We start from the raw sequence: 16,273 nt of genomic DNA, 5'->3' as shown, positions 1-16,273 counted from the left end.
TGAAATGAGGTTTGGATTTAACTTTTGAGTCCCTCTCTGCTGCAAATTAAACAAAAAACAATTCCAGTCTGATGTTGCTGAAACTACAGAGGAAAATTCTCTCACTAGTGTTATAGTTTTCATTTCCATTTTCCCCTATTAAAATAAAAATCAACCAGTAAAGAAAATAACTTTGTATTTGCAAAATTAAAAAGTTATGTTATTTTACACTGAACTTTTAATTTTTTTTTTCTTTTCACTGTGACTGAACATGGGGCATGTTAATGGGTCATTGAACTATCAATGTAGATGGCTCTGTCTGTTGAAGATAATTCAGTCAATCAGTTGTATTCCAAATCACTATCTGTGGTCAATAATTTCAGGATTTGTGGGGGAAAACATGTCTGTGTATCCATGTATCCATCCTGTGTATCCATCCCTGTATTCCCTTATTTTTTGGGGTGATCTTTGTTAATGTAAAGGAACAGTTTGTTTGGGACTCAGTCTGAGCAAGAGACATTTCTGATATTCACGTCCCAGCTCAGGGCTGGATTCACATGCTTGAACACAGCTGACTTCTGTCATTTGGGCTGTCACAGTCTCTGAGACTTCAGCATGACCTGGGGGAGTCCTTGCCCAGCAGCCCCAAGTCCATCAGGATTACCTGGGGATGTCAGGTGGCCAGAGCTGCTTATGGTTGAGCAGCTCAGTCAAGGCTGGGTATCCAAGCTCCCAAGGAAGACCTAAGAAACAGTATCAAAAGTGTCTCTAAGTGACTCCTTTCATTCTCTGACACGTGGATGGTTCCTAACTCTGGAATCTGCTGCCAGCAGCTCCTGGCCATTGCAAGGGGAGCCAGCACACGTGGCTGCTCTGAGCTCACCTACTGCTGGCACTAAGATCTCAGGTCTTTATTTGCAGTCTGAATCCTACCCTTTGTGTAGCCCCTTTTGTTTTTGCAAATCTAATCTTGACAGGGTCATTTTAAAATTTCCAAGAATGTCAAAGTTACCTAACTTTAAGGCTTTTCTATTTTCAGAAGAATCAAGTCTTGCTTTCAAAAGAGACAGAGACTTTGAATAGGCTGCTCTTGTCAAGATGTCTTTGGAAATGGCACACAGCAGATGCACAGAGCTGTAGTCTGCATGGATGAATGCTGTCACACTGCAGCCAAGGCTGTATTAGATGAAGAAGGAGCACATTTTACTAATGGAAGGGAGGAGACAGCTTCATATTGGGATGATGACAGAGCATTAAATTGGCGTAGGGTGGCAGTGTGAAGCGGGGGTGTGGTCAGTTCGCTGTGCTTGTGTGTGTGCAATACATCAACTTTTTATAAAATACCGAAGAGACTTTGAAGCCCAGATCAAATTTTTGTAATAGCTTTATGTGCTTTTGAAAATATGACCTGTGCTCGATTTGTGCTTGTCAGATTCCTAAATGTCATCTGTTTCTATCTGTCACTTTTTATCATACAGCTAAATTAGTGCACGTAGATATAAACCCTGTCCAGCATCACCTTTCATTTGTAACTTTAACACAAGGCACATGTTTTTACTTTCTGAGAAGAAGCAGCCTGCTTTTGAGAGATGCCAGATTCAGTTTGTTTATATATTTTTAAAAGCATGCACATCTCAAAGGAATCATACAAGAATCTGCTTCTGCTGTTTACTACATGCATGCAAACATAAATATATCTGTGTATCCTATCCCTACACAATATGATTTTTGTGGTATTAAGCTAAAAAAATACATTAAAATTCCTCTCTAAATATATGCATTAGAACCTTTACATCTGGTAAGTTTTGATGGAGTGCAATACAATATGAATGGTGTCAGGCCAGGTAATAGCACAGGCATCCTAAGAAGCATGAAACAGTAGATTAACTCTGCTTACCAGCAACTATGGGTAGTCATTGTTTAGCTAATAATGAAACAAAAGACAGTGGATAATCAGACACACTCCTTGAAGTCCAATGTTGATTTTAGTTTTGTTTCAATCTAGGCTTCAATGTCCAAGGTAAACTTGAGACCTCATGGCAAACTGAAACTGGAAACCTTCACTGGTTTCCATTAAGATAGGCTACCTAAAGCGTCTGTAACTGCTGCTTTCAAATGCCTCAGGGGGGACATCCATCAGTTTCAGCCTTCTTTTAATTTTTCAGAATCCAAGCAAAAACTCGAGAATTTCGAGAGAGACAAGCTCGGGAACGTGACTATGCAGAGATCCAGGATTTTAACCGGACGTTTGGCTGTGATGCGGATCCAATGTACGCTGGGATCGCTGCCTACGACTCTCCAAACAGTGGCACAATAACGCTGAACGCCCGACCACAGAGCCCGAGGGAAGGGCAGACAGTGGAAGCCTTGTACGCCCAAGTGAAGAAACCACGGAATTCCAAGTCTTCACCTGTAGACAGGTAGGCACCACACATCAATCAGTCAATACACCCTCTCAAAATCTGCCCTTGTATTGATTTTGTCATGGGAGATGGTTGTTCGCATCAATTGGAGAGGCAGAGCTGCATTTTTATTAATGGCTTTTTAAAGCCTTTATGTAGAACAGTATTGAACTCACTCAAGCAAACCTGTTACAGAATGGGATGGGAAAGTTGTTTTCTGCTAAGCAGTGACATTTTCTTCTCTTTCTTCAGACGGTTTTGAATTTTGGAATCACTGTTGGGTATCACTAGAATTAAATTCAAATTTTTAATGTAATCCTGTTTATTTGCCAAAGCTCTAGCTGATATGTTTGTGGAATACAGCATTTCCAATCTATTTACAGCTGTTACAAAATCTCTAAAAGGTTACTGTTGTTACAGCAAAAATGGGTAAAGCTTACATGGATTCCTACTCTAGTCTTGAACTTCAGTCTAACAGGTTGAGCTTTTTGATTAAGTATAGACCAAGTGAGAAAACTCTGCAGTTCACTCCTGAGTTACTTCTTGGGTTGTAGCTTATGATTTGTCTTCCTGCAGTTACATTATCTGAACTGTGTCTTGCTTGTTTTTGTGCTGAAACTGGGCAAAATTCTGGTTTCTATTGATGGAGTTCTGAGTGCATTTGAAAACCTGAAGCTAAAGCAGCCATGTAAATTAACATAAAGTAAAAACAGTGAAAAGCAAAATTCACAGGTTTTTTTGTGCTTTAACAGTGAAAATACACCTGTTTTATTTGCTTACTATTATAAACTTGTAGTTCTGCATTTTCTCAGCACTACAAAAATTAACAGTAAAATCCTAGTGCAAGACATATTATTCACTCATTTGGAAGTTATTTATGTAGTTCTTAGTAAAGCCATTCATTTAGTTTTCTACCTCACTCTTTCCAGGAGAAAAATATTGAATTTTCAGTTAAATCAGCAAAGCAGTGTCTTTGTGTGCAGTGCTTGAGATCTGTATAGCTGCTACATTAGCAGTGGCATTCACCTTGTGTATTCTGTTCTAGGTGGTGATGGGGTCATTTATATTTCAGCTAAATATCTAGAAGTCTTTGAGGACTGAGAGTATTGTATTTGAGCCTCCACTTGATCTATTTTGCAAAGTTTATTTACATAATATTGATAAATATACATCCTCTAATATGACAAATAACATAATCTCAGATGCATTTTGGAATGCATACATTTTTACTAAAAATCAGTTGCACAGCTGTCTTTTTATTTTCTCAGTCTCACTGTTCTCTTGCGTTGTGTAAAAGGTCTACTTTTCATACTAGATGAAAAGAATTTATATATTGTGGATGTATGTACATTATTTCAGTGAAGGAAGCAAAATAATGTTAAAAGATGACAGCTTCATCTGTGTCCTTGAAATTTTGTATTCCTTGGCCTTATATTGGCTGGCACTGGTATACCCTGGTGCCTGACATTTCAGCACTTTTGTGCCTTTGGAAATCAAGATAGCTTGGTTGGATATGTCTGCCACGTGGTGACTCTCATGGCTGTTTTTGTTAGACCAAAGGCAGTGTTTCATGCTGGAGTTGAATGGCATCAATGTCACATCAACAAAAAAAAGTTCTTTGATACAAACCTGGCACGGCAAAATAGGAGACCTGCGTGACCCAGCTAACTCTGTGTGGTGGCTGATAAAAGAGCCAGGAGAGAGGGAGTAAAGTGGAAGATAATGGAGTACTGGGGGAATCTGATGTTAATCAGGTGGGTAGGACTGAAGAGCAGTGCAGTAGTTTTGTACATTCAGGCTGCTCCTGGAGCACGGAGGGTCCTGTCTCTCACAGCTGGATCATGCTGTGACAAAAGGAAAGACCCAGCACACACAACGGGCCTGAGCAAAAGGAAAAGATTCAAGTAGGGTACTAGAAATGGGGTATGAAAAACCAACCCTGGTCCCTTGATAAAGGGGACACATTTGACAAGAAACACCCAGAAAGAAATATTTAATTCAGATGTAAAAATACTATTATTTGCTGTAAGTGTACTCTGACATACCTGTTCAGGGGTCTGAGGCATGAAGGTCTGGTGTGTAGGGTTTTCTTTCCTCTCTCTCCTCACGTCTTTATCAACAGCCAAGCTGTGGAGATGGTGAATCCCAGCTGGATCTAGGCGACCTTCTGGGGAATATTGCAGTAATGTGCACAATCTCAGGCTCAAAGTTACCCCTCCCAGAAGCTGAGTCTGTACTTTGGGCCTAGTGCTGAAAGAGTATGTCACAGGATCATATAATAAATAGTTTGGATCAGAAAGGATCTGAAAGATCACCTGGTTGGGCATGGAGGAGGTGTACAGCTGTGAGGGAGCGGCTTTCAGTCATCCTTGAGGTGTGTGAAGGATGTTTGGGAGCTTGACCTTTGTAATGCTCAGCATGAGAGCCTGGATTGTGGCTGAGGTACCTTCCCAAAGGCTGCTCTGTCTTTTACAGGCTTTATCTTAGATAAAGTAAAAAAGCATCATCTGAACATTGTTCTAAGAATCAGCTGTGACCATGTGGACTTGCTTGTTAACTGTTTTGTCTCCTTATCTGTAGAATACCTGTCCCCTCACCCCATGTGCATTGCAACTTCTTTCTTGCTATCCCTTTCTAGCAGTGAGACCTTCCTCTTTCACTTGGCATCTCCTATGATGCCCCTTTTGACACCAAGCATGTAAGTGCCTCTGCTCAAGGTTCTTCTTCATGGAGCTCTCATATCTGCAGTCTGATTTAGTCTGATAATGCTACAAGAAATTTGATGGAAATAGTTGGTTGCAGTTCTTCATCCTTCAAATATTGTGTACATGAGTGTTAACCTGTGGTGAGTGTTATTTTCAGTGTGTTTTACTTCTTCAGCCTCCCATCCTTTCCTCCCTTCTAGATGTTTCAGAGGTTACTACCCAAGTAAAAACAGTTGCTTCCAGCCTTTGTGGATGGAAAGGGAAATCACTCACAGTGTGTTACCCTCCTGCTGAACTGCCAGGAGCTGGTAATGGCCAGGCTGTCTCAAATCTTTAGCACGTTCCTATTAAAAGCAGCGTTGTTTATGTGGGAAATGTTATTTCTATTGAAGTTTGGTGCTCAGTGCCAAACAAAATTTGACATTTAAATATGTCCAAAAGGCTATTTAAAAGCCTGTTACAAAGGAGCCCATAACAAAATGTCCTATAATAGTTTGCATGCCATTGCTGAACACTTATGACAAATTTTTTTGTAACTTGCAAGAGAATTACTGTTCCTGTGTGTGAGGCCTTGTCAGGGTTTGTTTTCCTTTAATATCCCCTCAACTTCTCTATTACTTTCATCAACACATGCCACCAACTGTTGTAAGTTCAACTGTATCTTGGCAAACAGTGAATAGCAAAGTGGAGGACAAGTATGTAAACTGCTCATCAGTGCAGACAGATAGTATAAAATGGTAGGAAGCACATGGTTATTCCTTAAACTTTGTCTGTCCATTTCTATAAATATAAAGTAGATCATACAATGTCAAAATACAGCAATGGAGAAAAAGATGTTAACTCACTCTTTCGAGACATGCACAGCTAGATGTGTGTAAGTGACAATGTTTTACCCAATTTTACTGACAATGGCTGTTAAAAAAACCCCAGCCTGTAAATAGTAAATGCTACTCAAATATATCCTTACAGGACTTGAAACTGGTTTAGAATTACTTTAATGCAGATTTGTATTGCATCAGAGTTCAGTCATTAATGGATATTGGTGGGGTTTAGAGGGGACAGTGTTGCTTGTTTGGTTGATTTGGTGTTTCATGATTATATCAGTTAAAGATGCAGCACTAAAAAAAGTTGTTTTCTGTTCTTTATCCTAGAGAATCAAAGCAGATTGTCTTTCTTAACAAAAGAGTTTATTGCTCACAAGAAAGAAAGCTCTAGCAATAAATAAATAAATAAGTGAATATGTTGGAAGAGATTGATGGTCAGCTTAGCACCATATACATGAGCTACCCTTGTGACATTAGCTCCATCCAATGTGCTGATAGCAAACAGGCTGCTAAGAAGTGTTTCACTTCTATGTTAGGCATTGATGGAGGGAAGCAGAGGTGGAATGTATAATCTATGTTTATTTTACCATTCGGGACAGAGGTGTCTCAAGAACATAGTTCTTGAGAATAAGGCTTTCAGCTTAGCTGAAAAATGTCTCTAGTATGTTTTGCATCACGGAGAAGAGAAGCTGAACGACTGATCAATACTGCTTTTTATGTAGATGACAAGGATGCCATACAGTGGGGCTTTATGGCAATCACCTGACATCCATAGCTGAGCACGATGTAGAAAGACAACTCCTAATGGCTGTCACTCTGTAATCATTTCCCACCAGGAGTGCATTGTCCTGAAATAAAATTGAAATAAAATTGAAATAAAATTGAAATAAAATAGGCACTGTGCTGCTGTAAATCTAAATAGCTTGAAAATAGTAGGTTAGACTCCTCCAGCTTGCTGAGGACATTTTAATGGAAACATAAATACCATAATCATATGCTTTTTGCATGCATTTTGCCATTAAAAGAAAAAAAATCTTCATTTTAGAAGGGAGACCTTTATGAACTGGTTTATTTTCTATCAGGAGTGGAATCAAGTTATGTCAAAGGAATATCTGGGAACTGAAAATAACCCCACTTCCTTTAACTGTCATCTGTTCAGTGCAAAGAGGCAAGATTGTGTTTTTTCAGGTCGGGTCACATACTTTGCTTGCTGCTTTTCCAAAAAGAAAGAGAGAACATTTTATTAGGTTGTTAACTTTGATTCTCTCAGTAATATCTTTGTGCCTAAATTGGCATGAGAGTAATGAAACCTGGAAACTGCATAGAAACACTTTAATATAATAAAAGAATATGTAAAAAATGAAATAAGCAGACCCTGTCTTTCTAGTGTATATAAAATGACTCTTAGCAATAGCAGAATGGGTCATGAAAGCTATGAAATACTATATTGCTGTGCTTGGATAAATATTTGTTAAAAAAGCAGGCTCTTGTGCAGCTATATTAAACTTCTTTATTAGTCATGTAAGTCACAGGAGTGTTCTTAAGTCTGTGGGATCATTTGTGTGTAGGAATTTGAGCTTACTGCTAGGCCCACCAGAGATAGAGATAGGAGTTATTACTCAGGGTGATGCATCCTGCAAATGCTAGGATGTTTCTTAGATGAAGAGATTTTTTGATGGTTCTGGAAGTTGACTTGAAGAGCACTTTCATGAAGGGAAAGGCCACGACACTGCAAACCATCTATCCTGTGACATTTAAAGCCTGCAGAGCTGTGCAGAAGGCTAACAATCTATATTGGATAAGATTATGAGTAAGCTCTTCCCTCCTACTTCTGTTTACTTCTCTTTGCTGATCTGGAAGTGTTTTCCTGTCCCCTGGATCCCTTGTTCCCTGTTTGTCACCTTCTGCCATCAGAGCCTTGCAGATACCATGCTACAGGGGAAGGCAGCACTCGTGCAGGTAAATGTTGAGAATACTCGGGCATTTCAGAGCAGGCACCTTCCTGTTTTGCAAACTCCATAAGTAATCGGTAATGTTTCAGAAATTAATAGTCACAGGTTTTAAATCCATACCTTCCAGTCAATGTCACTCTTTTGTGGCATTACGGGGCTTCATTCCTGTGAGAATCTGACTTCTGGAAGGAGTTTCCTGGCCTAGGAAATGGCACACATGCCATTATGGAATAATCAGACTCTCCAAGACAAGCTGCCTGGAGAGCAGTGGGTTAATGAACTATTTGCAGTTCTCTAATGTGTAAAACTGAAAATAATACTTGGAAGTCATTGTGGTATTTTTCTTCCTCTGTCTGTTATAACCCAGAGAAGGATTAGTTAGAGCCTCTGTGAGACTCTTCATGGGGTTTAATTTCACTTTAGAGCTAACACATTGGGTTTTTTTGTTTCTCTACCCTTCATCCTATAAGCCAGTAATCCTTGCCCCCAGGACTGCCTAAAAATTAGCTTGGTCTCTCATAGACCCGTATATTTAGAACCCAATAGACACTATTAGCATTGGCATTTTATTATCTTAGGTTGGTTGTTTTCTTTTGTTCTTCCATCTTGATAGAATATAAGACAAGTTTTAATATAAATTCATGAGGATTTATGTAGGCTCCCTATTGTGAAAGTATGCAATTGCACTCCCCTCTTTGGGTTACCACTTTGGTGGAATAAATGGCAGACTTACAGTGAACTCTATTCAGGTCTCCCATTTTAATTACTTGAAAGTCCTGGTCTCTCTCTGAATAGATACCAAGCACTGATACTGTTGTGAGAACCACGTCTTTCTCCATTTACCACAGCCACAGCCTCACTGAAACCCCGGTGCTTGCTCTTCCCCTCTCCTCCGGCTGGCCTGCCACGCAGTCTGAAGTGCCACAGCTATTTGTTTGTTTTCACTAAAGCAGCTGGAGTTAGTAGCTCTACAAATGGCTGCAGTGGGCAAATGCACAGAGAGATAAGAGAGATGAACTTCCCGCTCTGGGTTACAGGACCGGGAGGTGAAGAGGGGCCCACCCAAAAGTGCCCTTGGTGCCCCTGTTCTGGGAGACTGCGGATGGGCTCCCGCCACTGGAAGTTGGGGGTATCTGCATAGCTGGGTGATTTTTAATTCCTTTAAGTGCAGATAAGAGAATGTTTATAAAAAGGGGGTCAAAACCTGTCACTTCAATACAATTTATTAGCAATTTAAATACATTGTAACTGAATTATGATAGTATTTTTGTTGGTATATTAGTACAATTTGCACACAAGTATAGATCAGTTGTTTTGTTGCTTGGATTAAAAAAAGAGAAAAACCTTTACTTTTTTTTTTTCCCAGATGGTAGAAGTTAATATTTAATCTTAAAAAAAGAAAGAAGGAAAAAGAAAACTATATATATCCTAGTATGAAAAAAACATGATGCAAAAGCTAGAAAAGACCTTGTCTTGGGCATCAAATGGTTATTGTATGGCTTGAGACTGCAGTCCAAAAACCCAGCTGTGTGTGTAACGTGCACATCTTTTTTTCCCACTAATGCCATCAATGCAACTTGAAGTTCTTCATCCTGAGAAAATTATGGAGAATATTTGAGTACACAAAGCTGAAAAAGCAAAGGCTTTCCCGTTCATTAAATCAAGTGCTTTGATCTTACCGGTGTAAACTGCTAAAATCTGTTCTTTGCAAGTCCTACTAACCAAAATTTGGATTGCAGACTGATGTTGTGCCTCACTTGAACACCATAATTTAATCAGTTTAATTTGTTGTTGCTGTTGAATGTGGCCCTTTCTAAACAGAATACAAATTTATGATCCTTTTGTCTTTTATGTTCCTCCAGTCAACCCATCTGTTCCTCTTTGGTGAAGGATTCAGTCTTCTCCTTTCCAAGCATTTGAAGAGCTAGGGTTTTTCATTTTAGATTTGTGTAGTTATGGGGGAGGGATGCACAGGAAGAGCTTGGAGAGAGTCCTGTGTTTTCATGAGATCTTGGCTTTTTAGTTTCTAAAATTAAATATGCAAATTAAAGTTATATTTTTAATGTAATTTAATGGATGTTCTTCTAATATTGGAGAGTTTGAAGGGGTTTTCTTTCTTTTCTATTTTTATGAATAATACCTCCTTTGCAGATGAGACAAACTATATTTAACTACACTGTTTATCCTTATGGCCAGTCTTGTTTGTTTATGTGACTTACAAATCTTCCTCCTTATGGTTAAAGTACATTGTCACTGGAGGAAGTGGTGGAGTCTAATTGTGGGGAGGAATCCTCTGCAGTGAACTTCAGGAAGGAAAATAGCATCACTTCATATAGGTTTCAGGGGGAAGTGGTTAATTCCTTTTAACATCTTGTAAACTCATTGAATGAATGTGTATGAAACATACCACACTGGCAGCCCTGGAAACTGAGAAATTGCTGAAAGATCTCGTTTCAGTTTGTTCTTGGTTGGAAAGCTGAAAAACAGTGCTTTTCCACTCATCACTCAGAAAACAGTGTATATTCTAACTGCCTTGTACTTTATGATATATTGTTAAAGAATTGGTTTATAAGGTGTTTGAAAACTTGTTCCTTAAGGCTCAAACACTGTGATGTGAAACATTGAAAGGTTTCTTGCATGATCTATTTTATATGATTAGGTATTTCTGAAGAACATCAGACTTATTTCTAAAATCAGACTTACTTGCCATGATTTTTTTTTTCATTCTTTAAAATACTTGTGGCATTTAAATAGCTTTTCAATTTGATATGTTCATAGCAATCTTTCTTACATGATGGATATATCAAATGTTATTATGGTAAATAGATGACATATTTGTAATGGATAGGTAATTTCATCTACCCGGAGTTTAGAAAGTGATATAACATATAAGACTTAATTTATGAAAGGAAAAGCAGAGAAGCAGATTTTGCTTCATTTTAATTTGTGTGTTTTGTAACAATAATGCATGGCATGCCTGAGCTGCATTGCTTTCTGTAATGAAATGTGTTCTGTGTGCAACAATTCATTGTTGATTACAGCCTTCCCTCATTCCTAGGTTTCCATTTAAAAGGAAACACAGTGCAAACTGGGATGAAAAGAGAACACATAATTTCTACTCCCAACATTTTAAAAAAACAATTAACATTAGACTTAAAGGGATGTGAGAACTAATGTCCCTCATTTCCACTTATCTTTGGGATGGGAAGAGCTCTGACCTGGCAAACAAAGAAGACAGAAAATATTAGCATTGGTCTTTATTTCCCAAGACATAGTTCATGGCTCATTAACAGTGGTAGTATATGTTACTATGCTGCAGAGAAAACAAGCAGAAGTTGCCTGTTGTTACTTTGTAATTGTGTTAGTGGATATAATGTGAAAAAAAAAGAAAAAAGGAAAAAAACAAGGTTTAGCTGTGTATTATTTTGTACATCACCTTAAACTGTGCTCTGTCTGCCATCTTAAGATAAACTCTATGCATATTGGCTAAAATGTCAAATTAACCCACCCGTTTTTAAGGTTGCTAAATGCCCATCAAGGAATGGAGGGTTGTGCTGAAGCTATTTTAATTAGTGAAGTGTGATTTAAAGGTTGCTAAAATCAAAAAGAGCTTATTCATTTTTCATCAATAATAATTTTTCTTAATATTTCATCAAAACCTGCTGATTCGGAGACCACCTTCTGGGCTTTGATTCATTAGGACTGCAGACATAATTTAATTTTTTCCCTTTTCCTCATTCTGTGATATGCTCTTTCATCTTTGAGACATTGTTAAGATGTTTCTAACATTCACAGATTGCTAATTGATCCAACTTTTTTTAAAACTGTACTTAAGACAGAGGCTTCTTTTCTGTGGAAACAATTTTCCATGCATTTTCTCTTGTTTGAGTTTTTTTCAATCTATGTATCTGATAAAGTATAAGTTCTCAAACAGACATTGAAAATGGAGGACGTGTATGGTTTTATATATAGCGAGTGAGGCAAAAATATTAGAGACACGACAGAGGGAATTTAAAAGAGTTGGTAGAGTTTTTAAGATTGTGCAGTTACTACATTAGGCCTTTATAGTTCATCTAGAACTAACCTGGTATTAAAACAGTGCTGTAAGTAATGTTTTTTTGTCTAAATCTTTGGGGGATCATGGAGAAGAGCAATTATGGGAATTTATGCAAAGGCATTTTGTGAAAGGATGTACAATTAAAAGAAATTGCTCCTTTCACTTTAGTAGGGCTGTTCACCTAAGTTTTGTCTACATTATCATACTCTGGTAATTTCTAGTCCCCAAATGCATTTCTGTTACTATTTTAAGTTGAGCTTCATAACCTGTTTCTTCTTGGAAGATTTCCCTGTAGAGTAGTATCCGGAAAGCTTTCCATTTGGTACCTTGTTAAAACAACCAGTGGCTGGTTAGTCAGCATAGTGGGTTGGAGCAATCCAAGTCAGGATCAGGCTGTACCCTTATCCTTTTCTGTGAGTAGCTGGAAAACCATCACAACGTTCATTTTCCTTTGCTCATCTCAGTTGTGAAATGTATCACACTGGGTGGATGCACCTGATGTCCATTCTGTGAGGGCATAGTGAATTAGAGAAGAACCATCTTTTTCTTTCCTTCCAAGAGGCCATTTTTCTCAATTCAGTCTAATTAGAATTTCAGAAACGTCCTCTACGTCTTGCTTAGCTGGCCACAGCTAAGTTGTTTGTCCTGTGAAGCCGCACTGAACAGTTCATGCGGACTGAATTTCATTAGCTTTCATTAGTTGCACTGTTCTGCTGTAGTTAAAATTGCTGCAGCTCAAGATGTCAGAATTTAGCAGGAAAATAGGTAAAGCCAACATACCGTTCAGTGTCAGAAATAATCCTACTTTATTGAAGCTCACACTTGTGTTTTTTATTATTCCTTCTCATGGCTCAGATGCCTCCATCTTTTATGTAGAGTGTCATATGTGTGTGTCCACATTCAGTAGAACACATGCCCATGTGCAGAATGAAATGCAGATACGAGAATGTGTTTAGCTGTCACACAATTTTTATGTGCATGTGTTTATGTCTGTCTAAATGTTTTTTCATTTAGAAAATCTCTAAAAATTCCTCTGCTCTAGAGGAAGTGACCTCCAGAAGTCATCTAGTCCAACCCCCTGCTCAGGGTGGATTTGGTCAGGTCAGGTAGCTCAGGGCTGCAGTTGTGTCCTGAATATCTCTGAGGATGGAGATTTCATTCAGCTCCCTGGGTGCCTGTTCCAGTATTTGATCAGCTTCATGCTAGCTAGAAAAACAAAGGCAGAAAGAAAAAGCTTTTTATATCAGAATTTCCTGTCCTGCTATTTGTGTCCATTTTCTCTCATTCTAATGCTGTGCAGCTCAAAGAGGAGTTTGGTGCGCATGTGTAAAAAAATAAACTAAAAAATCTTACCAAAATGAATGAATCACTTCATGTAATATTAGGAAAATGAAACAAGAGATTCAAAATTTTCAGGCATCAAAAGAAAATTTAAAATAATAGGATTACCTTACAAAATAATTGTTGTCATTGAACTTCTCCTTGAATGATTACCAATGATGGCTTTTTTTACCTATTGTATTTTTGTATTTCAGAATACATATCTAGTTTCTCACAAATTATTTTGAAAACGTGTCTTTTTCTCTACTACACTCCCAAAACTTGAATAAGTCTGAGAACAAAGTATAACTCTTGATTCTTCTTTAGATAAAGGAAGCTGCATAGGAAGTTGCCTTTTCTCTTTCAGTTCACAGGTTTTGTATTATGGTTACAGCATTCATCTCCACCAAAAATGATGCATCTTAAAGTACCCTTAAAAATGACTCAGAGCTGTGTGTGTTGTTGGATTGCTCCTTATGCATGCTTAGTTCTGCTAGGGCAGGATTGCTGCTGTGTGGGACGTGTGGCTCTGACTGCCTTTCTTTTGCTAAAGGATTTTCTGTGTTTCTCTTTCAACACCGAGGTTCTGCAGCTCATCTGCACAATTTCCTTGGACAAAAAGAGATCATAACTCAGAGAAATGATACTGTGTTGGCAGTGAATTCTGAATCAAAGGCTTCCAAGCATTTCTCAAAGTCCGGCTTGCTATGTTCGTTCTGGGCTAGAATTCGCAGATGGTGAGTGCATTGCAGGAATGGAGGCTCAGGAGACACAGGATCTCATGTGGAGCTGAAGGGGCACACAAGAGGAGAGAGGGGGAAATGAAGCAACTCTCCTGTGGAGATCAGGAGCGCTGCAGGATGGAGATCAGGGAGAGGAAGCTACCTGCTGAGCTTGCTGCGACAAAGGAGAGCTAGCTATACTCTCACCTGCAGGAAAAAAAAAATAATAGAAAAATCAGCTGTCCTCTTTGTAAGCACACATGATGAATAGGATGGTCTGGGCAGGGTTATCTTTCAGCTAGAGAGCATATTTGTAAGGACCCTGAAGAGCTCCATAACCTTTAAAGGGACTTGTAGTTAATATAACTACTCCTTCACCCCTCAGCTGATCCCCTCACCACTCCCTGCACTGACAACAGTGACACACTGCTGCTCTTTAATTGCACATAAATCAGGGCCTGAGAGTGGAGACGAGCCAGGACAGTATGGAAGGAGAATTTAAGTGTAAAAGTATAATTACCTGGGCTGGAACATGGCCAGGGCACCAAGGTTAACACCTGTATGCTTGTGAGAACCGCCTGTTGATATTCTTCCAGAAACTATTTTCTGCAGTTACAGAGAAGACCTTGTTAGTTAAAACTGGTTCTTACTGTGGTGTATTCTATCACTTGCATAGTGCACATTGAAATGGGGTGTGTTCAACAGCATTATGTGGGCTCTTTCTCTTATAGCTCTTGTTTGAGAAGACAATTACCTGGTATTTAATCTAAATGTTTTGTTTTATTGCCTCCATGTTCTCTTGAATGTACTGAGGTGTACAACAGAAATGCGTAAACCAGCTGAGATTCACAGTATCTATCTGAGAGTGTCCCTTGGGATACTAAGGAGGAAAAAACTGTTTTGATGTGTGTTCCTCAGTCACAAAACAGCAAGTTAACTGCTTGCTGCCAAGAACTGAACAAAGCAAGCTCAGCTATCACCACAGCTCACCAGAAAAGACACAAAGCATTACCATCTTCCTTTCCTTCTTTGTAGACAAATGCAACATCACTCCTTTTGTGTGTTTAGTTTAATCACATTTTTCATCTTTCACCCTCTTATTTCATTACTCCATCTTCAGTCAATTTATATTCTCTGGGTAGAACACAGGAGTGCCATTTCAAGCAAATCAACAGTCACATCTTTCATCATTCTTCCTGAGGTACTCAAACCTTTTCTTCACTGAGGCAATACTGAGAACAGAGCTGCCTCAAGTCATTCAAGAACTCTGAAAAGTGGTTTTCCATTTCTTTCTCAGTCAGGTATTTATCCAGTCTTAAAGTCCTCCATACTTTCATCTGAAGGCAGATATCTCTTGAATACTTATCTCCCTACTAAGAGGAGAAATAAATTTTGTTCTGCTCTTGACCTTGTTTTTGATGGGTGTTTTTCATATGTAAAAAATGTACAGCATTTCACAAGTTTCTGCACAGTCTGTCCTGGTTTCATATTATGTCAGTGTTACCTGAGCATCTTTTCAGAGGAGGTTGACAGGACATTTTGTCTATTTGTCATGTGGGGCTGAATGTGGGCATACAAAAAGAAAACTGTCATTCCTACAGATTGAACTAAATCTTGGTAGCTGTGGCTGCAATATTTTATTCCTTACAGACAAGCACTGAAAAGGACTTCTGCACATTCAGCAGCTGGGTACACAATCTAGCATTCAAGCTAGGCAGTGTAAAATCAGATTTTTATTTTTTGTTGTTATTGGTTTTTTGTAGTTGATAGCATAAGGATCATTAATATTTCACTAGGATTTATTATAAAAGAGAATTATATTGTAATGTTAGAGGGAAATGTTGAAACTTGTATGTGATTTTAAATTGCTGTGCATCCAGTCTGACAAATTGTGCTAGTGTACAGGAAATAAAAGAACTAAGAGAAGTTTAAACTCATGAGAGCAGAGGAAGGCAATATTATACAGCAAATAAATATAATATTAAGAAGGATGACATGAGGGAAGTGGTTGATGTGAGATGGACATGTTAAAATAGGAGAAAATGAAAGTTAGAAGTATCAGGATGAGAATGACGTTGTGTGCCCAAGGCAAAAAGAGCTCCCAGACTTTGGACTTGGAGATGACAAGAAGGTGGGATGAAGATGGTTATAGGAGGTAAAAAAAGGTAATAATTACATTTCATACATTTCAGTCCCTTATGTATGTCAGTAAGGTCCTTGGCTATGATATATTTCACACACAATTCACCAGAATACAACCAAATAAATTCTGCTGTAATACCTTTTCCCCTCGTATGAGCTCTCTTCCAGGA

General features: G+C 38.5%; 1 protein-coding gene across 28 annotated transcripts in view; it reads left to right on the top strand.

Annotated features, from left to right (window-relative positions):
• Positions 1-16,273, top strand: part of PARD3 (par-3 family cell polarity regulator) — a 487,559-nt gene that overhangs the window by 387,665 nt on the left and 83,621 nt on the right. For all 28 annotated transcript variants that reach the window (XM_086863442.1, XM_086863388.1, XM_086863514.1 and 25 more), the window contains one exon: positions 2,145-2,399. In XM_086863442.1, coding sequence (XP_086719568.1) covers positions 2,145-2,399 — 255 coding nt within the window. The remainder of the gene's footprint in view (positions 1-2,144; positions 2,400-16,273) is intronic.

The sequence above is a fragment of the Cyanistes caeruleus genome, chromosome 1 (genome assembly GCF_971803275.1).
Source record: "Cyanistes caeruleus chromosome 1, bCyaCae1.hap1.1, whole genome shotgun sequence".
Taxonomy (NCBI): Eukaryota; Metazoa; Chordata; class Aves; order Passeriformes; family Paridae; genus Cyanistes; species Cyanistes caeruleus.
Note: the sequence above shows the minus strand (reverse complement) of the source record. Positions and strands in the feature narration are given on the sequence as shown.